Raw genomic sequence first — 26,075 nt, 5'->3', positions numbered from 1 at the left:
AAACACTGTGCTTTAATCCCTGCACGTTATAACTGGAACCATCTCACTGAGGGTCTGATGGAGACATAGGATCACATATCCCCTGCTCCTGACATTTCAAATACCCTCAGAATGGTTTTCTGATTCAGTCTGAAGGTTTTGGTACATTCAGCTCGTCATCAGACCTGAAAAATCATGTCTTCCCGCAGCTGGTTCCTCCTGTTGGTGTGTCCTCTTTCGTCCACCTCCAGGGAAGCTGCATCTCCACACAGACTCCTCACTTGAGAATACACACAGTGTATTCTGTTGACTAATACACTGTGTGTGGACTCCGCTGGCAGTTCTGGTGTTGTGACCCGAATCGAGACAAACACCACGCTGCCCACTCCACCAACAACACGGCACAGTCGGACACATAACAGGGGACTTTACATCCCACAACACTGGATTCAGTGATGAAACCCGTGATTAATGTTGTTGTCCCACTGAAAAGACCATTAAGGTGCTTTTAAATGCCAGCGCTCTCCCACAGGTGACGTCACACAGCTCCTCCCCGCACGCGCATGACGTCACACATGGGCTCCCCACACCGGGATTTGCCCTCACGTGCGCGGTGTCTTACGTCACCCACGCGCTGCTGTGCTCGAGCTTTATCGGTTTAACGGCTGGGCTAATAAGCACGTGACCAGCCCCTCCCCCACCGCTGTCAACAGAGGATTCAGGAGCTACGCTATTCCTATTGGTGCTAAGCGATGTCAATCACTGTTTACAACCAGTCGCGAAGGCGGACAAGCCGAGTGGGCGTTACCCCGCTGAGTTCGTCTCCCGCTCAAGCGCCGACCGCCTCCTCAGAGCGGAGAAAACCTCAAAGTAAATGTCCGCTTTCTGATTTATTTCCATTTCCCTCCGAGGGAAGTTGGGGCGTTTGTGAAGCGTCTCCTGCGGCCGGAGTCTGATGTATCGCTGAGAGGTAGGAGGAAACCGCTCGGCCCGTCGGTTTGATGCCGGTTCCCCGGGGTGGGTTTTTATTGAAAGGGTGAAGATGGTGAGAGAGGGGGCGGACAGGATGTTTGTCCCGGTGGGGACAGGAGGGGCTCATCTGTGGAAATGTCTGGGCCCACGGTGGTGTCGAGCAGAGGGATTCACCACATTGGGGGCAAACACCGGCAGACTGTTGCCCTGCAAGCGGGGCCAATGGTCCGGGCAAAGTGACAATTATTTGTGTTTTGTTGAGATTGTACCTGGAATATGGTGTAAAATCCCGCTCCCCACACTAACACGGGTTACACAGACCAAAGAACAAACTGCCGGAGGAACTCAGTGGGTCGGGCAGCATCTGTGGAGGGAAATGGACCGTCAACATTTCGGGCCGAGACCCTCCCTCTGGACTGAGAGTGGACGGGAAATATTCAGAGAAAAGAGGTGAGGGGTGGGGATGGGGCAAGAGCTGGGGAGTGAGAGGTGGATCCAGGTGAGGGGGAGGTGGGAAGGTGGAAATAGTGACAGGGGTGGGAGGTGAGTGTTTGGGGCAACATGGGGCTGCAGAAGATGGAAGTTAATTCCACAGAAGATTAACAAAGAAGTTAGAGAGTATTTGTTAGAGAGAGTTCAATGAAGATTCACCAGACTGATCCCTGGGGTGCTGGGCTCATCATATGAATAAAGATCAAATGTGATAACCCTTTCTTTTAGAGAATCGAGGACTGAGAGGTGAACACACTGAAATGCACAACATCATTACCGGTTCAACCAGGGATCCCAGTCTCTGAAAAAAGGGGTGGACTGTCCGGGACTGTGATGAGGGGAAATGTCTCCATTCCGAGGGTAGTGAATGTCTCTAAATACCTTTCACAGAGGGCGGTGAAGACACAGTGATCGTTCTCGCGTAGAAAAGAGGCCTAGAGATGTGTGGAGACCGAAGGGATCGAGGAAATGAAGATTGCACAGAAACGTGGCTGAGATGCGAGAACAGCCGCCATTTGTTGATGGTTAGAGGGGTTGAATGGCCACCCCCTGCTGTTTCTCACTTGACGTTTCAGTGTTCCTGTCCACTGAAGCCGGAGGAATGTGAATAGAAATTAGTGTAGATAAACACAGAACTGATTTAAATGAAACGTGAACACTTCCTGTTTGGTCTTGAATTATGTTTACGAACGGGATGGGAAACGAGCCCGTGATTTTGTGACCGGGGGTGGAGGGAAAGGGATCGGTGTAGATATGGTGTGGAAAAGTAGACATGTATCTGGTCTAAATATGGAATAATGTGGGGACTGCGGCGGATGGGTCGGGAAGCGTGTGAGGTGAGAGGAGCAGAGTCACCGTTTCAGGTGGGCCTGAACCCTTTTCCTGTTCACGTTTGTCTGCAGATCTGCAGCATCTGCGGGTCACTGCTCTACGTGTACGTGTAGCTTCACCTTTTGCCCCTTCAGACAAGGCAGTGAGATCCGGATCTGTCACGTCCTCTCATTGAGGGTGGGCAATGTTTTTTTTTTCTGTAATATTTTCTGCATGTTTCATTCACTCTTTCGACGTGCTGAAGTGCTGCCAATGTTTCTGGGTATCTGACCCATTTATGTGAGAATTTAGCCATTTGTAGTTCTCTGAGCTTCTTATAAATGTGTAAAGTTTAATTCAGCTTCACTTCAGAATTTACAAAGCAACAACCCAGTCAGTCAAATAGTTCCACACAATTAAAATAGTTTACGACATTTTTATTTTTTCTACTTTTGTACTATATATATTCTCATTTTAAATCACAATTGTTAAAATCTTTTGTTAAGATTTAACAATTAACAACGAATTTCATGGCATATGCCGGTGCTATTAAACCTCATTCTGATATTGATATGGGAGACCCACCACCGGTCACCTGATCCCAGTTACCGCAGATCGCAATGTGAGATTGAAGCCTTTTCCAGATATTTGCTTTCCACAGAAATGACAACAGTTCAGTTTCCTTTTGAGGTTCCAGAGCAGAGGTTCAGTCTGTCTAATATTTCCACACAGTTAAAATGGGAATTTGTTTATTATCATCACGTACTGAGCTACAGTGAAAATCTTGCCTGGTGTACCATCCACACAGATCGTTACATTACGACGGTACATCGAGCTGATATACAACAAAACAATAACTGTAACAAAGCATTGTGGCTGCAGAGAAAGTGCAGTGCAGATAGACATATGGCGTAGGGTCACGTCGAGTTACATTGTGAGGTCCAGTCCATTTTATCATTCATTTGGCTTATAACTGCAGACAGGAAGCCGTCCTTCAGCCTGGTGTTACGCACTTTAAGAATATGGAAATTCCATAGAGGATTAACAAAGAGGTTAGAGAGTATTTGTTAGAGAGAGTGCAATGAAGATTCACCTGACTGATCCCTGGAGTGGTGGGGTCATCATATGAAGAAAGATCAAATGTGATAACCCTTTCATTCAGAGAATCGAGGATTGAGACACATTGAAATGCACAACATCCTTACCGGCTGAACCAGTGATCACAGTCTCTGAAAAAAGGAGTGCTCTGTCCGGGACTGAGATGAGGGGAAATGTCTCCATTCCGAGGGTGGTGAATGTCTGTAAATCCCCACCACAGAGGTTGTTGAAGACTCGGTGATCGTCCCCACGTAAAACAGAGGCTGACTTATGTGTGGAGACCGAAGGGATTGAGGAAATTAGGATCGGACAGAAACATGTGTCTGAGATGGGAGAGCAGCCGCCATCTTGTTGATAGTTAGAGGGGCTAAATGGCCACCTACTGCTGTTTCTCACTTGATGTTTCAGTGTTCCTGTCCAGTGAGGCCGGAGGAATGTGAATACAAATTAGTGTTTATAAACATCGACTGATTTACATGAAACCTGCACAATCCTGTTTTGGATCTAAAATGTTAGTCGGATCGGAATGGGATTCGAACCCGTAGCCCCTAACCCAGGGAGGTGGAGGGATGGGACGGTAATATACGGAGGGGAAATGTTAAACATGTACCCGGTGTAAATATGGGATAATGTGGGAGATGCGGTGGGGAGGTCGGGCAGAGTGTGAGGGGCGAGGAGTGGAGTCACCGGGTCACGTGGGAGACCCTCCACCCGTCACGTGATCCCGTTTTACCGCGGATCCACAGCATCTGCAGCACACACAAAATGCCGGCGGAACACAGCAGGCCAGGCAGCATCTACAGGGAGAAGCTCCGTCGACGTTTCGGGCCGAGACCCTTCGTCAGGACGTCCACCAGCATTTTGTGTGTGTTGTTCTCCAGCTTTTTACCTCTTTCCCCAATCAGACCTTCCCTTCTCCAGACAACACACACACAACACTGGTGGAACACAGCAGGCCAGGCAGCATCTACAGGGAGAAGCTCTGTCGACGTTTCGGGCCGAGACCCTTCGTCAGGACTGACTGAGAGTAAGAGATTTGAGAGTAGTGGGGGGAGAGGGAAATGTGAAATGATAGGAGAAGACCGGAGGGGGTGGGATGAAGCTGAGAGCTGGAAAGGTGATCGGCGAAAGGCATACAGAGCTGGAGATGGGAAAGGATCAGGGGACGGGGGCCTCAGGAGAAAGAAAGAGGGAGGGGAGCACCAGAGGGAGATGGAGAACAGGCAGAGTGACGGGCAGAGAGAAGAAAAAACAAACAACTAAATATGTCAGGGATGGGGTAAGAAGGGGAGGAGGGGCATTAATGGAAGTTAGGGAAGTCAATGTTCATGCCATCAGGTTGGAGGCTACCCAGCCGGTATATAAAGTGTTGTTCCCCCAACCTGAGTGTGGCTTCATCTTGACAGTAGAGGAGGCCGTGGATAGACATATCAGAATGGGAATGGGACGTGGAATTAAAATGTGTGGCCTCTGGGAGATCCTGCTTTTTCTGGCGGACGAAACGGTCTCCCAGTCTGCGTCAGGTCTCGACAATATATAAAAGGCCACACCGGGAGCACCAGACGCAGTATACCACACCGGCCGACTCACAGGTGAAGTGTCGCCTCACCTGGAAGGACTGTCTGGGGCCCTGAGTGGTGGTGAGGGAGGAAGTGTAAGGGCAGGTGTAGCACTTGTTACGAACCCCGTAACTGGGTCACTTACCAGCAAAGATAGAGATGTCTGTTGAAGTCTGACGATACTATTTTTAACAGTATTTATTAGTAAAAATACACAAAAATAATATCAATGCAAATATACAGATAATATACGTCGTCAATACTAAATCTAAAAGTGCGGGTATATTAATAATCAATAAGAAATAAGCTCTATCGTTGTCCCGGGGATAACGAATTGTCCAATGGAAATATACAATTCACTGCAGTTCCACAAGCTGTCGTCTTTTGGTTGTCGCTGTGTTGCACTTTGTTGGAGAGAGAGAGAAATAAGAATAGAATGGAATAGTTACCGCTACGGGTTTCCAACCTTTATGATTTCGATCCGTCGGGAGTCTCGTTGGGGGGTGGCCGTTCATTTGTGGCTTCTCCTTTAGCTAAGCCGTTCTTCCGTGGTGAGGCCGCCAATCCCAGGCAAGGGAAAGGACGCACACGAGCCCCACCGACTGTCGCTATTAAAGGCTGTCACGGGATTCCTAGCGTTTCTCCTGGTGCGTCTAAAGGGGTTGTTCCCCAGACCCTCTTTTATCCTCACTCACGGGGTCTCAGATGTCATTGAGGTTGGGATGATGCAATCCCTCAACCAGCCCACTCTGGTCATCCCCTGAGGGCTTCAATGAATAGTACAGCACTCAATACACAATTCCGTCTCCCAGAGACAATGGCCGGTATCCGTGGCTTTGTCTCGCTGAGGCCAGGACACATTCCAAACCCTGTGTATTCTGAGTGTCCCTCTCTCATTTCCTGGGTCCCAGACTCGAATTAATAGCGATCTTGCGATTCTCCAAAAGGAGGTGGCGACTTTGTACCCTTCGGCCCCTCAGAGTTGCTTCACCTTCGTAACACACTTCAGATTCAGATTGTTTATTGTCATTTAGAAACCACAAATGCAATGAGTTAAAAAATGAGACAATGTTCTCCAGAATTATATCACAAAAGCACACGACAAAACAGAGTACACCAGAAAATCCACATACCGTTTGGCAATCCCCAATCCAGAGTCTGGAGAGGCTGCTGCGTATTAATATCAGGCTACCATCTTAGCGCGTTCCCCGGAAAGGAGCTCCAAATCCACCAGACAAAACAAGACCAAAATCTAAAGCTACAAGACCTGCACAAAACCACATAGTTACAACAGTGCAAACAATAGCATAATTGATTAAAAAAAAACAGACTATGGGCACAGTAAAAATAGTCCAAGATGTTAAAGGACTGTAAATTCAAAAGAAATCACCACACAGTTTCCACGAGTCTCCAGGGTCCCGACAGACTCGCCATCCCACACCGGCGGCAGAAGGGAATACCCCCGCTATTGACTTCCACGGCGCCGCCCGACTCAGCCTCGCAGACGCAGCACACACCGAATGCGCCGAGTCCGTCGAACCTCCGAGCCAAAGACCATCCCCTCCGGCACAGCTTCTCCGAGCACCATCCTCTGCCGAGTGTATCAAGACGGCCCCGCCAATGCGACCCCGAGGACTGGGGGCCTGTTCTTCCCAACAGAGTCCCGGACCTCACAGCAGCAGCAACGAAGAAGGTCTTCGTGGGATTTCCCGGTGTTTCTCTGCGCGTCCACGTCCGTTTTCAACCGATTATGATTGCGCACGGCACCCCACTTCACAAATAACAGATAATCAGCTCCGGAGTGGCCGCTGCAAGCTGCGTCGCCATCTTGGATCCTTCCAAGTTGTTCCGCTTGCAAGGATAAGTGCCAGGAGGGAGATCGGTGGGAAGGGATGGGGGGGACAAGGGAGTCGCGTCGGGAGCGATCTCTGCGGAAAGCAGAAAGGGGGGTTGGTGGAAAGATGTGTTTGGTAGTGGGATCCCGTTGGAGGTGGCGGAAGTTACGGAGAATTATACGTTGGACCTGGAGGCTGGTGGGGTGGTAGGTGAGGACAAGGGGAACCCTATCCCGAGTGGGGTGGCGAGCGGATGGGGTGAGGGCATGGGAGTTGGAAATGGGAGAGATGCGTTTCAGAGCAGAGGTGATGGTGGACGAAGGGAAGCCCCTTTGTTTAAAAAAGAAAGACATCTCCTTCGTCCTGGAATGAAAAGCCTCATCCTGAGAGCAGATGCGAAGGAGACGGAGGAATTGCGAGAAAGGGATTGCATTTTTGCAAGAGACAGGGTGGGAAGAGGAATAGTCCAGGTAGCTGTGACAGTCTGTAGGCTTATAGTAGATAAGCCGTCTCAAAAGATGGAGACAGAAAGATAATGAAAGGGGAGTGAGGAGTCGGAAATGGACCAGATAAATTTGAGGGCAGGGTGAAAGTTGGAGGCAAAGTTAATGAAGTCAACGAGCTCAGCATGCATGCAGGAGGCAGCGCCAATGCAGCGAAGGAAAAGAAGGGGATGGATACCGGTATAGACTTGGAACATGGGCTGTTCCACAAAGCCAACAAAAAGGCAGGCATAACTGGGACCCGTGCGGGTGCCGATGGCTACACCCTTGGTTTGGAAGAAGTGGAAGGAGGCAAAGGAGAAATGATTGAGAGTAAGAACTAATCCGCTGGACGGAGGAGACTGGTGGTAGAGGGGAATAGGTTAGGTCTGGAATCCAAAAAGAAGCGGAAATCTTCGAGACCTTCCTGGTGGGGGATGGAGGTATATGAGGACTGAACGTCCATGGTGAAAATAAAGCAGTGGGGGCGAGGGAACTTAAAATCTTTGATAAAATCCAAAAGTTCGTGAGAAGTGTCACGAAAATACATGGGAAGGGATTGAACAAGGGGGGATAAGACAGGGTCAAGGTACGCAGAAATGAGTTCGGTGGGGCAGGAGCAATCTGAGACAATGGCTCTACCTGGACAGGCAGGTTCCGAGGCCCCGCCCCCTTACCTGGTGACGCGCTGGCGACATCGCGCATGCTCAGTGCGGGAAGGGCGGTGTTGTTTTTCGTTCTTTGTTGAAGCTGGTCGGCGGTGGGATTGGGATCGGGAGGGGGTTCCCACCCTCGCCCCCTGGGGCGGGGAGCCAGGGACAATTTCCTTTCGGTGAGTATTGAAACAGGTCCGGAGCGGGGAGGTCCCGAATTCAAACAAGAGAACTGGAGAATAAAAGGTGGGGGTGGGGAGGGAGTGAGAAACACAGGGTGGTCGGTGAATCCTGAAGGGGGAGGGGATGAACTTCCCCGAACTGCAGGCCTCGCCTCGCTTCCTTCGCAGAATCTGCCGGGGTCGGTCCGGGCTCTTGAGACCTTCAAACCGAACCGTCTGAGATGAGCCGCTGCTCAGCCCCTGTTTTTCTGGTCCTATTAGCAGGATGACGTAAACATATTGTTACTGACGGAGAATCGTGTAATTTGTGTTCCGTGTGTTATCTGAATGTACTTGCCTGTGATGCTGCCACAAGTCAGTGTCTCTCTGTACCTTCCCGTACTTGTGCACTTGGCAATAAATTCAACAGGACCTGAGAAATCTCAGTGAGATTTGATTAGTGATGATTATGTTGCCTGACTTACTGAGGCTGCGGGAAGTATAGAGCGAGTCCATGGGGAGGCTCGTTTCCATGATGTGTTCAGCTGTGTCCTCAGTTCTTTGCTGTTTCTGGAAGCTAAAAGAAGAGTGCAGCTGTACGAAGGTGTGAGGTATCCGGATGGGATACGTTTTATGGTGTGTTGATGAAATTTGGTGAGGGGCAAGGGTAGATGCCAGTTCTTATTTGTCCTAGTGTTGTCATTTTAGAATCATTTCTACAGTAGTATGTACTATTAATTCAGTACCTGTGTTTTGCTGGAGGACCATCAGGGATTGTTCTTGATCCCTTCTCCCACCTGATTCTTTCTGCTCATTCCCTGCCCATCTTGTTCAGTCTTGTCCAGACTGTATCCCATCAGCTCAATGATATCTATCAGCAATCTTTCCTCTAACTTTTGTCTTCATTGCAAAGTGGAAGATAGCGGGGTCAAGGGATATGGGGAGAGGGCAGGAACGGGGTAGTGATTATGTATGATCAGCCATGATCACAGTCAATGGCGGTGCTGGCTAGATCGGCCGAATGGCCTACTACTGCACCTACTTCCTATTGTCATTCACATTTTACCTCACTGTTTTCCAGGAATTGTGTATTTTTTTGGTTAATTGCGGTTACATTAGTACAGCACGTGGCAGGGTAAACACCGCCATGTCAATTTTAGTTCCACCGTTAAAAAATATTGCAGTGTTAATCTTTATTGTAATAATCTCAATATATTATGTTAGAGGTCCAGTGTTTCCTTTTCCATTTATTTTTGGTGAGTCACTTCCTCCATTTCCAGGGTAACAGCTAGCCAAAGCTGTAAGAAGAGATGCACATTTTATTGCTCTGTGTTCACCACCTCTCAGGGTAGAGACAGTGGCCTCGGGAGCAAATGTAACAGAATGATAGTGGGAGGAAAGAATGCTGTGAGTATTTACTGTGTGAGATGTGTTTACATCAGGGTCAGAAGGAACTGAAAACTGACAAATTGGTGGAGTGGGGTGGCATTAACACAAATCTGTTGAACAGTTTGGGGTGCCCCAAACGTTTTGCAACCAATTCATATCTGTGCATTCAAGTAGAAGAAAAAAAACTACTTTTGCAGGAAATGTAAAGTAAGGAGAAAATACTGGAATTGCTCAGCTGATCGGGCAGGATCTTGGACAGTCCCATTTCTGAAATTGGGTCTTCCACCATTTCTCCTTTCACAGATGTGTCCTGATGCACTGAGTTCTCAGTGTTTTCTATTTAGTGATTTTTCTTTAAAACCACTTTGTTCCTGCTACACTGTGGGAAACATGGCAGCCAATTGTGCAGGGTGAGATTCCTCACAGCAATGATATACTGATCAAACGTGCTCAGTTTAGCTGCTGATACAAGCTGAAGTGTATTCGCATCCTCTCACAATCTGCAGACCGGTGAACCAGCCTGAGCATTGGCCCAGGCAGAGGGTCATTAGGTTCCAGTTCCTCCTGTTTGTGAATCGGAAATGACAGGAACACCACGGCAAATCGCTGATTCCAAAGTGTCCTAGGAGAGTATGTGTGTGGGTTATAATATTGGGATGGAGTCTCTGAGAATATAGAACAGACAGTGTGCACGCTTCAGTCCAGATAGATAAACTCTACAAACACCAAAACATCCCAGAGGAGTCTGTATGAGGGTTAAACTGTAATATTGGTCTGGTGATTCTGAAGATATGGAACTTGCAGCATAGAAGTTGGTAATTCTGCAGCTGGGATCAGAACTTACTGAGTCTGCAGTGAAGCTGAAGTCTCGGGTGGTTTGACGTTGGTTATGGGGAAATCACCAACTACACCACCCAGAGGGACATCATACCTCTCAAGTATTCTGGAAATGTTTGAAGAGGTAACTACGGGGATGGGTGAAGTTGGACAGTGATGTTGTTCATCTGAACTTTGGTAAAGTCTGTAACAAGATTCCACATGGCAGCTGATCTGTAAGATTAGGTGATATGGGATTCACTGGGAACTGAAGAGGTAGATTCAGACCGGGCTCGATGACAGGAAGCAGATGGTGATGGTTGAATTTGGATCTCGCGAGTGGAGGCCTGTGATTATCGGAATGTGTGTGTCACAATTGAGACCTTTATAATTCATTATTCATGCCATTGGTTTGAATATGAATGTACGTAGCATGGTTAGCAGGTTTGACACGATATTCGGGAGTCTGCTTATATTGTGACAGGTTACTTTGAATTTCAAAGGGACCTTGGGTCTGTTATGGAGTTGGGCTGAGGAATGACAAATAGTTTTCCATGTGGGCAAGTAAAAGATGGTGCATTTTGGACAGTCAGACCAGGGTGGGACTGGTATAGTGAATGGGAGGGCATGGAGTGCTGTGGAACAGAGTGACCTGGGAGTACAAGTGTACTGTGCACTGAAAGTGGACATGCAAGTATAGAGGCTGGAAATAAAGTCTTTAATCATTCTGGCCTTCACATTTTGGATTGTGGGCAATATATTGTAGTCATGTAAATAGTTGTTATGGCTGCACAGAGTATTATGTATAGTTGTGTTCATGCTATTGTAGGAAAGATATTATCAATCTAGAGACGGTGCAGAAGAGATTGCTGAAGATGTTGCCTGGACTAGAGGGCCCAGTCATAGGGAGAGGTTGGCCAAGCTGGATCTTCATTCCAGAGGAGAATGGAGGTGACATTGTAGGAGTTTATAAAGTCAAGAGGGAGATTAGATAATGTGGTTGGTCATGGTATTTTCCCCAGGGTTCAAGATTCAAGATTGTTTAATATCATTCCAGTACACAGGTGTATAGGAGAACAAAATAATTGTTACTCTCGATCTGAAGCAGGACAGGAAAAAAAAACAAAATGATAGAGAGCATAATAATAAAAAAGCACAATCCATACAGTATGATTGCTTTAAAAAAACATTGATTGTATGTCCATAAAGTGATGTTAGGCACAGCAGTGTGTGGGCATATGGAGACTGATATTGATCATCTGCTCATAAAGTGATGTTAGGCACAGGAGTATCTGGACATATGTTGACTGATAGGGAATGTTAAATTAGTGGTGAGGGTATGGAGGGGTGGGTTGGTGAGAGAGGAGGTGTTGATCAGGTTTACTGTTTAGGGAAAATAATTGTTTTGAGGCTGATTGTCCTGGCGTGGATGTTACGTAGCCTCTTCCCTGATGGGCGATTGTGAGTGGGTCGAACAGTCCCTGACCAGGGTGTGTCACCTTGATAATATTATGGTACTGTTCTAGCAGCTTTATGTGGATACGTGCTTGATGACGGGTAGGCCTTGTTCGGGTGTTTGGATTTGCAACTGTGTGTGAGCAGAGTGTAGAGCAATGGTCTCATGACAAGGCTGAGGGTCTCACAGGTTGACGATGATGGGAAGGGAGGACCAGTTGTACACCCTGACTGTCTGTCGTCAGTTGGTTAGAAAGTCCACCACCCAGTTGCATAGTGGTATGTTTAGACAGAGGCGTAGGTGTCATAAGGGGACATGAGACTGGACCCAAATACAGGATGCAGCACTGAAGTTCCAGGGACAGGACGGGAACAACTAAACGATAGACAAGATGTGGAGACTGTGGTGTGCGTGAGGGACGTGGCGTTCAAAGTGATTCTGGGGTTCAGGCAGGATCTTGGAGTTCTCTGGGTGGGCCGCATAGCTCCTGGGCAGGTCCCGGGCCTTCCAGGCAGGAACACAGGGGCCTGGGCAGTTCAAGGGGCACAACCCATCAAAGGTGAGGGTTAGGAAAGGGCAGTCTTCTGGGTAGGACACATAACTCCTGGGCAGGGCCCGGACCTTCTATGCAGGAACGTGGGGGCCTGGGGAAGTCACGAGGCACCTGGATAGGTCACAGGGCACAACCCATCAGAGGTGAGGGATAGGAAGGGGCAGAGCCCTCCACCGAGCAGTGGCAGTCCGGCCTGGCTTACCCGACAGAGGCAAGGGATAGGAAGGGAGCTCGATCCAGGGTGACTTCCAGACTCACTCGCAGAACTCCTCTATAATGGTGCATACTCCAAGCCAGGATGAACTTGACAACCCCCCAACTCTACTCAGTCCCAGAGCCCCTTAAGTATACCGCCAGCCGATGGGCATCAGGTGCACCTCCTTGAGCCCAAGCAAGCCAAGGTGATCCACACGTGTGACTAATTGGGCTCCAGGGTGAAACGAGGGACGGTTACAAGATCCGGAGTCCGCGAACCTGATCAAGAACTGGAATGCGGGCTCTGGACCAGACCATAACAGTGGGAATTTGTTCAAGGTTTGTGGGACAGCAGTGTTGAATGCTGAAATGAAATCCAGAAACAACATTTTTGTTTGTCTCTTTGTTAGGCATGTCAGGCCAAAGGGATTGACAGATGCAACATCATCTGCCACTTAGCGACTCAGTCGGTAAGCATTCTGGTGAGTGACCAGTGAACAAGGATTGGAGTTTTTGATCTGTGCCATTATCAGCCATTCAAAGCACTTAATGCTGATCGGCAACAGCTCCACTGGGCAGCAGGTCACTTTGTTCTGAATGTGTAGAGTTCCTTGATACAGGGATGATGGTGGATGATTTAAAGCACGGGGGAACAGCAGCCTGGATGAGTGAAGTGTTGACAATGGCTGTGAAGGCAACAACGCACATATGTACACTCTTTCTGTGAGAGTCTGGATGCTTTCTGGCCAGAGTCCTCATTAACTTTGCTGTTGCAGACATTGGATGCTCAGCTGTGAGGGTAGTGGCTTTCCTGGCTGGCTTGTGTTGTGTGCTTCGAGGCATTGTTTGGAGTGCCAGGGAGGGGGGCATCATTGGTACAGTCAAGCCTTGTGTAGTCTGTAAACCCTTGATGCCTGGCCACATTCAGCAGTGTGCGTTTCCCAGGGTTGGGGAGTCCGAACCTACGCCGGGCAGTCCTGTTTACATAAAGGGCGGAGCTCAGACCTTCCCAGAACCCGGGCTCGATCAAATTCGCAGCTCAGGACTCGCTGAGTTAAACAGAGAAACTCCGCCCCACTGGTTGCTATGAAAGAAAAAGGAGAAATCCACACGGAAATCCGGACAGAAAGGTTAACGCAGCCTGTTTGTTTTCCTCTTAAGGGTTGCTACATTGATCCTACTCCCGCCCCCATCCTGCTGTCAGACCCATCCTGAGCCGGTGAGAGTTGGTGTGACCAGGCTGCGGCAGTCCCGCTCTACCCCGGCTCACCCGGCCCTGTCCATCTGAAATGAGCGGCGGACACATCACAGCCGAGTGGCCTCAGGAGCAGCAGCTCAGACTCAACTCTCCGTACAGAGTGTGAACGTCGTTGTAAGACCATTGTTGGTCACCGGGGAAGTCGGACTGTGATTTGCTGGGACCACACTGAACGCCGGCCGGTTACAGCATCAGAGGTAAGTGTTGTCTATGATTCTGCACACCGATCAGCACTTAGAACAAGGCTCGGCTTTGGTCGGGATCGGCTGTGAACTTAGTGGGAGTAGGGAGTCCTGACATGTTCATGTTAACGAGACAATTACTGTCCAAATGGATTAAGAGAAACAACATCATTTCTGTCAGCTACAAATACTCTCCAGGCTGGTTTCTACTGAGTGCGAGCAGAAGAAATCTTCTCAAACAGATGTTGTTAGGACAGCAGACAAAGTCAGGAATCGCAGACTAACCATGATGCGACTAATGTTCTGAGCTGCGCATGTTTCAATGTACGAAGTATTAAAGGAAAGTCAGATGTGCTCAGGGCATGAATCAACATGTGGAATTATGACATTTTAGCCATTTGTGAGACTTGGTTGCAGGAGGGGCAGGACTGGCTGCTCTGTATTTCCATTGTTTTAAATGTGTATGTGCATGTGGAATCAAATGGGGGAGGGGTGCATTGGTACTCAAGGAAAATGTCCCGGCAGTGCTCAGTCAGGAAAGACAGGAGAATTCCTTTGCTGAGGCTTTATGGGCAGAACTGAGGTATTAGAATGATACAACCACATTAATGGGGTTGTGTTACAGATCACCAAAAGTCTGTGGGATTTAGCGGAGCAGATTTGCTGAGAGATTGCAGACTGTTGTAGAAATATAATTTGTGATGGTAGGTGATTTTAACTTTTCTCATATGGACAGGGACGGCCATACTGCAAAATGACTCGATGTAATAGATGGACCCTACACAGATTAGAGAGGAGGAGTTATTTGCTGTCTCAAAGCACATTAGGGACAATGACTTGACAAGGTCCTCCCTACGATGGTGTGGAGGCAAGTGCAGAAATTGCAGGGCCCAAGCAGAGATATTTAAATCATCCGTAGCGACACGTGAGGTAGCCCAAGACTGGAAGATAGCAAATGTTGTTCCACTGCTTCAGAAAACCTCCAAAAATAAACCAGCAAATGAGAGGCCGGGAATCCTGATGTAAGTAGTGGGAAAGTTATTGAAAGCTATTCTAAGGGACCAGATATATGACTATGTGGAGAGACATTGACTGATCCAGGATGGTCAGCATGGCGTTGTGCCTGGTAGGTCGTGTCTCAGCATTCTTATTAAAGACAAGATAGTGGATGTTGCCTACGTGGATTTTAGCAAGGCATTTGCCAAGGTTCCACTTGGGAGCTTAGTAAAAAAGTTTCAGTTGCTTGACATTCAAAGAACAAACTGCCGGAGGAACTCAGTGGGTCGGGCAGCATCGGTGGAAGGAAATGGACCGTTAACATTTCGGGCCGAGACCCTCCCTCTGGACAGAGTGAATGGGAAATAGTCAGAGAAAAGAGGTGAGGGGTGGGGATGGGGCAAGAGCTGGGGAGTGAGAGGTGGATCCAGGTGAGGGGGGAGATGGAAGTTGGAAATAGTGACAGGGGAGGGAGGTGAGTGTTTGGGGCAACACAGGGCTACAGAAGATTGAAATTAATTCCATAGAGGATGAACAAAGAGATTAGAGAGTATTTGTTATAGAGAGTGCAATGAATATTCACCAGCCTGATCCCTGGAGTGGTGGGGTCATCATATGAACAGACACAAAATGCTGGAGGAACTCTACAAGCCAGGCAGCATCTATGGAAAATAGTAGTCGACATTCGAGAGCCCAGTAATGTTCTTTACATTGTGCCTTTGGTTCTACTGCTCTTACCTGTAGAAGAAGGGGTTAAATGCAATATTAAGCTTTCTTCACACTTGAATGACAGTGTTTTGTCGAACCGGTTTGGATTTGATTTCAGCGGAACGGCCGCTCCCTGTTCTGTGGAATGTGACCGGACAGGCAGCTGCTTGCTCGCAGTCCCTGAGCACCGAGTCTCACAGAGCAACAAGCCGCACCTTCCAAATCAGTCAATCATCTGCCCTCTTCCCCTTTCCAGTCCAGTCCGGATGAAGGGACGGTCCACAACATCGACTGCTTACCCCCATCCTTAAATGCTAGCTAACCTGCTGAGTTCTCCCAGCACTCTGTGTGTTGCCATGGTTACATGTGATATGTGTGGGGTTGTGGGCGGGATTATTTGTAAGAAACGGTACACAGTATTTACACTGTCAGAAAGCTCTCACACTCTTGGGGAATTGACTTAAGAATAATTCAGTTTCAGGTATTTATTTCGGATCTTTATTTCCAAACAACAAGTTGTTTCTGAATTGCATCAGCGATCAAGGAGATATTTGTTTATTTTGAGCCAGTTCTGGCAGCTTTGCTTTTTCTGTTCCTAGTGTTAGAATTTTTTGAGGTTGTGACTAAATACATTTCTGAAGTAAGAACAGTAGATGTAGTGTATATGGATTTCAGCGAGGCATTTGATAAGGTACCCCATGCAAGGCTTATTGATAAAGTAAGGAGGCATGGGATCCAAGGGGACATTGCTTTGTGGATCCAGAGCTGGCTTGCCCACAGAAGGCAAAGAGTGGTTGTAGCCGGGTCATATTCTGCATGGTGACCAGTGGTGTGTTTCAGGGATCTGTTCTGGGACCCTTACTCTTCGTAGTTTTTATAATTGACCTGGGTGAGGAAGTGGAGGAATGGATTACTAAGTTTGCTGATGACACAAATGTTGGCGGTGTTGTGAATAGTGTGGAGGCCTGTCAGAGGTTACAGTGGGACATTGATAGGATGCAGAACTGGGCTGAGAAGTGGCAGATCGAGTTCAATCCAGATAAGTGTGAAATAGTTCATTTTGGTCGGTCTAATATGATGGCAGAATATAGTATTAATGGTATGATTTATGGCCCTGTGGAAGATCAGAAGGATCTTGGGGTCGAAGTCCATAGGACGCTCAAAGCTGCTGCGCAGGTTGACTCCGTGATTAAGAAGGCATTCGGTGTGTATTGGCCTTCATCAATCGTGGAAATGAATTTAGGAGCCAAGAAGTAATATTGCAGCTATATAGGACCCTGTGCTCAGTTCTGGTCTCCCCACTACAGGAAGGATGTGGAAATCATAGAAAGAGTGCAGAGGAGATTTACAAGTATGTTGCCTGGTTTGGAGAACATGCCTTATCAAAACAGATTGAGTGAACTTGGCCTTTTCTCCTTGGAGCGACAGAAGATGAGAGTTGACCATATAGAGATGTATACGATGGTGAGAGGCATTGATCGTGCAGATAGTCAGAGGCTTTTTCTCAAGACTGAAATGGCTGCCACAAGAGGGCACATGTTTAAGGTGCTTGGGAGTCGGTAAGAAGAGATGTCAGGTGTAACTTTTTCTACACAGAGTGTGATGAGTGGTGTAATGGGCTGCCAGCAACGATGGTGGAGGCAGATACGATAGGATCTTTTAAGAGACTTTTGGATAGGTACATGGAGCTTAGAAAAATCGAGGCTTATGGGTAACCCTAGTAATTTCTAGGATAGGTTTACATTCGGCACAACGTTGTTTACCGAAGGACCTGTATTGTGCTGCAGGTTTTCTATGTTCCATGTTTTTCTATGTTAACTGTTTGCACGATTGACATTTTCCACAGGCTTAGTAAAGATTAAGAACAGGTCTATAGAACAATGGCCACCTGCTTCAAAGCGAAGGTGCGGGATCTGTACAGCAAACGCCTGTTCCCTTTTCAGAATTTCAAATTTCAGACGGATACATCTATTGTTCATGTGTTGATTGAGGGTGTTCGGAACTCTTCTCCTCAATGGCCAGTGGAAGCAAAGCCCTTGATTCTGTTGAAGTCCGAGATTAATGTTAAAACCGCTGTCTTTATTAGCATCTACTTGAGAATATAGAAAATTAAACGGAATAGACCAGGGGTGGGCAAACTTTTTGACCTGTGGGCCAAAAAGGGTTCTAAAATTTGACAGGGGGGCCGGACCAGGAGCAGATGGACGGAGTGTTTTGGTAATACACCTCATAAGAGAAAATAAAATATCATGGGATATGTAGAAAACATGTGCTTTAATTTCAATTGAAAATGAACAAATGCATTACAACAAAATATCTGTCTTTGAAGTCCCATGGTATTTAGCTATTTATTGAAATTACTTTTAAAACACTGAAAATTAAATGAATAAAATACAGCTTTTTTAATAGTAACAGTTATTATTTTAAAGCACTGAAAATTCTCTTATCCTTCAAGATATTATCATCATCACTCTCCTCCTGACTGTCTTTATTTCAAAAACGGTAGGAGATGCAGGTCCACTTGTCCTGCTCCTTCTTATTCAATTGTCCCCTGTGTCAAAACTCAACAACGACCAGCACAAGGACAGAACAGTGACAGTGCGCCAGTATACGGAGCGCGTTATTTGATCTGGAGCATATTTTTTGTTTTGAGAACGTACGTGCACCTGCGTACTACTCATGTCCATCACTTGACAGAAATGACATGTAACATGTAAGGCTTATTGAAAAAATATTTTCAAATGCATTTTTTACATAACACAACGAAGAAACTTATTTTTAATTTCAGTGGGGACAGTGTTGTTGGTCTCCCTTTTTAGCCAGCGCATCAACGTCTGGATTTAGTTTTGTTGTGGTGATTCTCAGGATGGATCTGAGGTGTTGGTCAGTTAACTTGGATCTGTGGCTGGCTTTGTTGATGTTCATGACGCTGAACGCCTGTTCACACAAATAGGTTGAGCCGAACAAAGAGTAAAGCGCAAATGTGGAGTAATACGCTGCACCTCAACAAAGGTCAATGTATATAGAGTGCGTCATCTATTGGGAAAACGCCAGAATTGCGGGGAAAAAACGTTAACAAGGCTTATTAATATAATTTCATCAAGTTCTGCGGGCCGGATTAAAAAGCTTAACGAGCCGCATATGGCCCCCGGGCCATAGTTTGCCCATGCCTGGAATAGACAGAAGTCAACAGTGTTATGCATGTGCGTGGCTCCCAAAAATTCAAGCTCTGGAGCATTTACTAAAGTCTTAAGATGGCAGAGTAGAAAGGTTCAGCAATTCAAGGAATGGATGAGGGGAGATATTTGTAAATCCATGTTAAAATGTAGAGAGAGGGGATCACGCAGTTCCACGGCATCCACGCTGGGGAAGTCGAAGTAAGAGTTGCCGAAGATCTTATCCGCCGAGTCATTCAAAAATCCACGTAGAACTCTCACATGATGACAGTCACAGAATATTGCTTCGCACAAGTGGTTACCACATAGCACACCCGGATCCAGGTAAAGTTCAACAAACGTGATTGCCACAGGATACTCCCAACAAAATCCACGTATGGATCATACGAGTACCAGTCACACATCCGATATATTATGTGCCGTTGATGAACCCAATCCTTTGGGTATTGGAAAGTATCAAACTTAACCCGTTGTTTCAGTAAAATACCCGCCAGCAGCTTGCAGTCATCTCTCTCCCTCCCCCTCCCTCTCTCCCCCTCCCTCTCTCCCCCTCCCTCTCTCCCCCTCCCTCTCTCCCCCTCCCTCTCTCCCCCTCCCTCTCTCCCCCTCCCTCTCTCCCCCTCCCTCTCTCCCCCTCCCTCTCTCCCCCTCCCTCTCTCCCCCTCCCTCTCTCCCCCTCCCTCTCTCCCCCTCCCTCTCTCCCCCTCCCTCTCTCCCCCTCCCTCTCTCCCCCTCCCTCTCTCCCCCTCCCTCTCTCCCTCCCCCTCTCTCCCTCCCTCTCTCTCCCTCCCTCTCTCCCCTCTCTCCCCTCTCTCCCCTCTCTCCCCTCTCTCCCCTCTCTCCCCTCTCTCCCCTCTCTCCCCTCTCTCCCCTCTCTCCCCTCTCTCCCCTCTCTCCCCTCTCTCCCCTCTCTCCCCTCTCTCCCCTCTCTCCCCTCTCTCCCCTCTCTCCCCTCTCTCCCCTCTCTCCCCTCTCTCCCCTCTCTCCCCTCTCACGGCCAGTCCCAGCGCTCTGTTACAGCTTGTTACACTGACTTCATAGTCCCGCCTCCTCCAGACGTTTCTAAAGTGACACTCACCGTAAATGAAACAGTGGTCGCGTAAGACCTCCTCTTGCCGTTTCTCACTTCATGATGTTTCAGTGTTCCCGTCCAGTGAAGCTGGAGGAATGTGAATAGAAATTAGTGTTTGTACACAAAAGTGATTTAAGTGAAACCTGCACATTTTCCATTTGGGTCTGAATTGTGTATCGGGCCGGGATGTGAATCGAACCCAAAACTCTGTGAACCGATGGAGCAGGGAATATGTGGAGGGAATAATTTAAAATGTAGCTGGTGTAAATATGAAATAATTTGGAAAATGCAGCATTGGGTAGGTAGTGTTTGTGGGGCGAGGAGCATCGGGCCACTGAGGTTTTAACGTGTTGAGCGAGTGTTTCTCTTCTGGGCTCAGATATTTGGTTCTGAAGTTCCTTGGGAAGCAAAGACTGATATTCTGAGGAGAGGATAAGCTCCAATTCCAAAAGCTGAGATTAAGTGAGCTGTTCCGTGTATACAACAGTAGAAATGGACACGGTCGAGTGTTCAAACTGTATGTGGATATTGCCCCCCACTGTCACCTGTCTGTCAGGCAGCGGAAATCATACAGAGACTCCAGTTAACACACACAAAATTCTGGAGGAACTCTGCAGGCTGGGCAGAATCTATGGAGAAGAGTAAACAGTTGACGGTTCGGGGCTGGGATGGCCCGCTAAGATCTTGCACTAGATTGTGTGTGTTACGTTTCGATTTGAGAAAGTCGGGATGCGGGTGATCTGCACTAAAAGTGGAAAATGTTTGAAGCCATTCTGTGAAATTTGTGTAACTGAATTGTGTCTTTGTTCCTCTTCCCACGGCCATTCCATACCTGCTGACCATCTCAAATAATTCCAGTTTTTTTAAAAATTGCATTCACCCTGGAATGGTTTAATCTTCTGATAATGAACCTGAGCATAGGTGCTCAGTTTGGGATGGTTAGTAGAACAGTAAAAATAAATCATTTTTTCCCCATAAGTTACCCTGGTACCGATTTGCCTGTTATTGCTGAAAATGTGTTCAGTAAAGTTGTTGCTCACAATGTTCACAAGAATGATGACAGGAATGACAGGCTTTAACTATGAGGAGCGTTTGATGATTCTGGGCCTGTGCTCAGTGGTGTTCAGTGAGACACATGGAGAAGTATTTTGTTGGAGGGAGAGATTTCACAGGATAGCATGAGGAACAACGCAGAGAGATGGGTGCTTTGCTGAAAGAGATCACTCCTCTCTGTGTCCCGCAACCACAGATCCCTCCACCCAAGTCAGAATGGAGAAGAGGGCAATCTGAGGATTGAAATTATAGGAAATGTCTTATTCTGAAAGGTGAAATCATTTCCCTACAGCCACCCAATCCCCGATACAGCCCTCATCTTAATTCCCTCAGATCCTGCAGGAAATCAGTTTTAGAACCGGAAGTCCATTGAAGTTCTCGTCACAGAATAACAATGATAATTTAATGAGAAAAGCAGGTAGCACCCCAACTCGTCTGTTCAACCCCAAAGCAGCATATGAAATTAACTATATTCGCATCTGCGCCTCCTTACTGCAAACACTGCTAAAGTTATCCAGTTTAATATCCCACTCAGTAATACTGGGAATTCCATCAGGAGACAGTATCAGTGAGCGTGTGATGGGGACAAAATCCTCAGCTCAGTCCACAGAAGCTGAAATTGATGTGATGTGTGATGGACACTGTGGAAGGGTGAGAGATGGGAATTAGGACAGAGAAACCAGGGGTTGTGGGATTGTGGCAAGAAAGGTGGAAAGGACTGAAAATATCTATAAATAATATTGCAATTAATTAAATTGTGACCGTCTGGATAAGGAACTCACTATTGTACATCTGTAAGCACACTGTGTCTGTAAAAATGGAGCCGGAGGCAGTGCATGGGCGAAAGAGATTGCAAGGCTTCATAATTGCAGACTGAGTTGGATTACTCAACTGCACATTTAACAGAGGAGACAGCATAGTGAAGACAGATATCGTAAAAATTATTAATCTTACAGGAGCCCATATCTTAACTGATTTTTCAAAGCCCCTGAACAAAAATATAAAGAATCTGGACCACAACTCTCATTTAGCCTGTCTCCTTTCCAAGAACAAATTCCAAAGATGTTAATATTCAAACGGCACCAAAGGAAGATGTCAAACTGCTCACGGGTCTGTCACCTGTGTTAATGCTTTTCCCGTCTGCATTCAGACAATAAAACCCCTCCCTTCAACTGCACTAAGGATTTGGCAATTCTCGACAATTTCCCGGCAAACTTATTCTTCACTGTTCTTCATGCTGTTTGCTGAGGGAACAGTCACAGCAGTAAAGTTCCAACATCTATTTCTGAATACAGAACAGATCTCTCCCTGATTATTGAAGAAAATTATTTCTCCCACTGTCACATTCTCTACAGTAAATATTTCAACGATCATCTGCTCCATGTTTCACCCAAATAAGTTGCCTGGAGAGCCCACACACAGCCCTGGCAGGTTCCTAACACACTGTGAGACCCCAGATACCACTGGCAGAGCCTTGACACACTGTGAAACCCCACAAAACCCATGACAGGATCCTTACACATTGTGAAACCCCGTACACCCCTGACACGGTCCTGACACACTGTGAGACCCCACACACCCCTGGCAGGATCTTGATCTGCTGTGAGACCCCACACTCCCCTGGTAGGTTCCTTATATGCTGTGAGACACCGCACTCCCCTGGTAGGGTCCCGACACACAGTGCGAACACACACACCCATGACAGGTCCCGACACACTGTGAGACTCCACATACCCGTGGTAGGGTCCTGACACACAGTGAGACCCCACACACCTAAAACAGGGACCCAACACACTGGCAGGATCCTGACAACTGTGAGACCCCACACACCCCTGGCAGTGTTTTGACACGCTGAGACCACACACATGTCTGACGGGGTCCTGACACACACAACCCTGGCAGGATCTTGATCTGCTGTGAGACCCCACACTCCCCTGGTAGGGTCCTTATATGCTGTGAGACTCCGCACTCCCCTGGTGTCCCGACACACAGTGCGAACACTCACACCCATGACAGGTCCCGACACACTGTGAGACTCCACATACCCGTGGTAGGGTCCTGACACACTGTGAGAACCCACACACCCCTGAATGAGACCTGACACACTGAGACTCCACATACCCCTAGCAGGGTCCTGACACACTCTGAGACCTCACACTTTCCGGACATGGTTTGAGAACCCAGATACCCCTGACAGGGTTATGACACACTGTGAGACCCCATAGACCCTTGACAGGGTCCTGACACACTGTGAGACCCCACACACCCCTGACAGGGTCCTGACACACTGTGAGATCCCACACACCCCTGACAGGGTCCTGACACACTGTGAGACTCCACACACCCCTGACAGGGTCCTGACACACTGTGAGACCCCACACAGCCCAGGCAGGGTCTTGACACACTGTCAGACCACACACGACCCTGACAGGGTCCTGACTCACTGTGAGACCCCACACACCCCTGACATTTTCCGGACATGGTTTGAAATCCCAAGCACCCACGACAGGGTCCTGTCACACTGTGAGACCCCACACACACCTGGCAGTGTCCTGACACACTGTGAGACACCACAGACCCTTGATAGGGCCCTGACACACTGTGAGAGGCCACAAATCCCTGGTAGTGTTCTGACACACTATGAGATCCCAAAGACCCCTGGCAGTGCCCAAACACACTGTGAAACCCCACACACCTCTGGCAGGATCGTGACACACTGTGAGCCCCACACACCCCTGACAGGGTCCTGACACACTGTGAAACCCCACACACCCCTGACAGGGTCCTGACACACTGTGAGTTCCCACACACCCCTGACAGGGTCCTGACACACTATGAGACCCCACACACCCCTGACAGGATCCTGACACACTGTGAGACCCCACACACACCTGACAGGGTCCTGACACACTGTGAGACCCCACACACACCTGACAGGATCCTGACACACTGTTAGACCCCACACACCCCTGACAGGGTCCTGACACACTATGAGACCCCACACACCCCTGACAGGGACCTGACACACTGTGAGACCCCACACACCTGTGGCAGGATTCTGACAAACTGTGAGACACCATTCGCCCCTGGCAGTGTTCAAACAGACTGTGAGACTCCACATACCCCCAGCAGGGTCCTGACATGCTGTGAGACCCCATACACGCCTGTCAGGTTCCTGATACACTGTGAGACCCCACACATTCCGGACACGTTTTGAGATCCCAGACACCCCTGACAGGGTTATGAGACACTGTGAGAGAGTACAGACCCTTGACAGGGTCCCGCTACACTGTGAGAAGCCACACATCCCTGGTAGTGTTTTGACACACTGTGAGACCCCACACTCCCCTGACATGTTCCGGACACGGTTTGAGATCCCAAACACCCCAGCCGGGTCCTGACACACTGAGAGACCCCACAGACCCTTGACAGGGTCCTGACACATTGTGAGATGTCACACAAACCTGGTAGTGTTCAGATACACTGTGAGACCCCAAACAACCCTGACGTGTTCCGGACGCGGTTTGAGATCCCAAACACGCCTGACAGGGTCCTGACGCACTGTGAGACCTCACACACCCCTGGCAGTGTCCTGACACACTGTGAGACCCCACAGACCTTTGATAGGGTCCTGACACACTGTGAGATGCCACACACGCCTGACAGGGTCCTGACACACTGAGAGACCGCACAGACCCCTAACAGGGTCCCAACACACTATGAGACTCCACATACCCCTGGTAGGGTCCTGACAAACTGTGAGATGCCACACACCCCTGACAGAGTCTTGACACACTGTCAGACTACACACACCTGACAGGGTGTCATATAATAGCCAGGTGATATGCTTAAAGAAATCTTGACTGAGTTTTTAATGATTTTAAATTCCTGCTGGAAAAATGATAGTGGTTCAGGACAAGATATTATGATACTATGGGTGAGATTGCATTGTTCAGGATGTCAGAGTGTTTCTCTATAGAGTCAAATGATATATTGCCATAGGTGTCAATGCCAGGCAATGTTAAACTGTGGTAGGATGACCACACTCGCCATTCCATTGGAACATCCCTCCAGGGCACAAGATTTTTACCTAATAAGGGTTTGCCTGCAATATAGTGAGTAGATACCCCGGAGAATCCCAACACGGTGCACAATCCATGAGGAGATCAGTCTGAGGGTGGATCTGGCTGTGTCAATCCTTTAGTGGTTAGGTCCAAGATATTTGGAAATGTTTGCCTCAGTTGAAAAACAAAGCAGTGTTCTGCTTTACACCTCAATTAATATCTGACCCTACTGTTAATTTTGTTTGTTACAGACCATCAAAATCTGACCACAACTGTCCTCAAATTGGCTCAAGGAGTGGGCAGGAGAGAAGTTCCAGTGATGTCAAGATCAGGAAAGGACATGGGTATGTTAGCAAGTTATTTTAATTTTTAAATATTTCCTTGACACCTTGTCTGAGTTTATTCCAATATCAGCAATTCACAAAATATTTGTAAAAACTGAGCAGAGAGATGAGACTGAGAGGTAACATCTCTGGGGGAACAGTCACATGTGGAAGGAGCACAATTACTGTCTGCTGTTTGCTCTTCAAACAGACAGTGATGCACAATAAAACAGTGAGGTTTTCCAGAGCACAAGACATTCTGTAGATGCTGAAAGTTTTGAGCAACACAAAGACACAAAATATTGGCTGAACTCAGCATCCATGGAAAGAAATAAACAGTTAATGTTTCAGATCAGGACCGCAAAATATAGAAAATAATGTGGCAATATCTAGAATTTCTGTCCCTTCATTTCCAGTCTGATGAAGCACCCTAAATGTTGGTTGTTTATTCTCCTCGATAGATGCTGCCTGACCTTCTGGCAGAACAGTCACATGTGGAAGGGGTGCAATAACTGTCTGCTTTTTGCTCATCTTGCAAACCGAGACAGACATTAAAACAGAGTGTATTCAGAATGCAAGACATTCTGCAGATGCTGAAAGTTTTGAGCAGCACAATGACACAGAGAATATTGGTGGAATTCGGCAGGTCAGGCAGCATCCATGGAGGGGAATAAACAGTTAATGTTTCAGATCAGGATCACAAGGAATAGAAAGTAATGTGACAATATCTAAAATTCCTGTCCCCTCATTTCCAGTCTGATGAAGGGCCTTGTCTCGATACGTTGATTGTTTA

General features: G+C 47.7%; 1 protein-coding gene across 3 annotated transcripts in view; it reads left to right on the top strand.

Moving 5' to 3' along the window:
* Positions 1-7,915: 7,915 nt before the first annotated feature.
* LOC132388350 (NACHT, LRR and PYD domains-containing protein 3-like) overlaps positions 7,916-26,075 on the top strand; it is a 28,139-nt gene continuing 9,979 nt past the window's right edge. The window contains exons 1-4 of one of the 3 annotated variants that reach the window (XM_059960691.1): positions 7,962-8,059; positions 12,861-12,920; positions 13,612-13,905; positions 25,211-25,303. In XM_059960691.1, the coding sequence (XP_059816674.1) occupies positions 25,279-25,303 (25 nt within the window). In that variant the 5' untranslated portion in view covers positions 7,962-8,059; positions 12,861-12,920; positions 13,612-13,905; positions 25,211-25,278. Of the gene's footprint in view, positions 8,060-12,860; positions 12,933-13,611; positions 13,906-25,210; positions 25,304-26,075 lie in introns of all 3 variants that reach the window. The other 2 variants (XM_059960690.1, XM_059960689.1) reach the window with 2 other exon arrangements.

This window comes from Hypanus sabinus, unplaced genomic scaffold, assembly GCF_030144855.1.
Source record: "Hypanus sabinus isolate sHypSab1 unplaced genomic scaffold, sHypSab1.hap1 scaffold_302, whole genome shotgun sequence".
NCBI classification, from domain to species: Eukaryota; Metazoa; Chordata; class Chondrichthyes; order Myliobatiformes; family Dasyatidae; genus Hypanus; species Hypanus sabinus.
The sequence above is the reverse complement of the archived record's forward strand: the minus strand, read 5'-3'. Positions and strand labels throughout refer to the sequence as shown.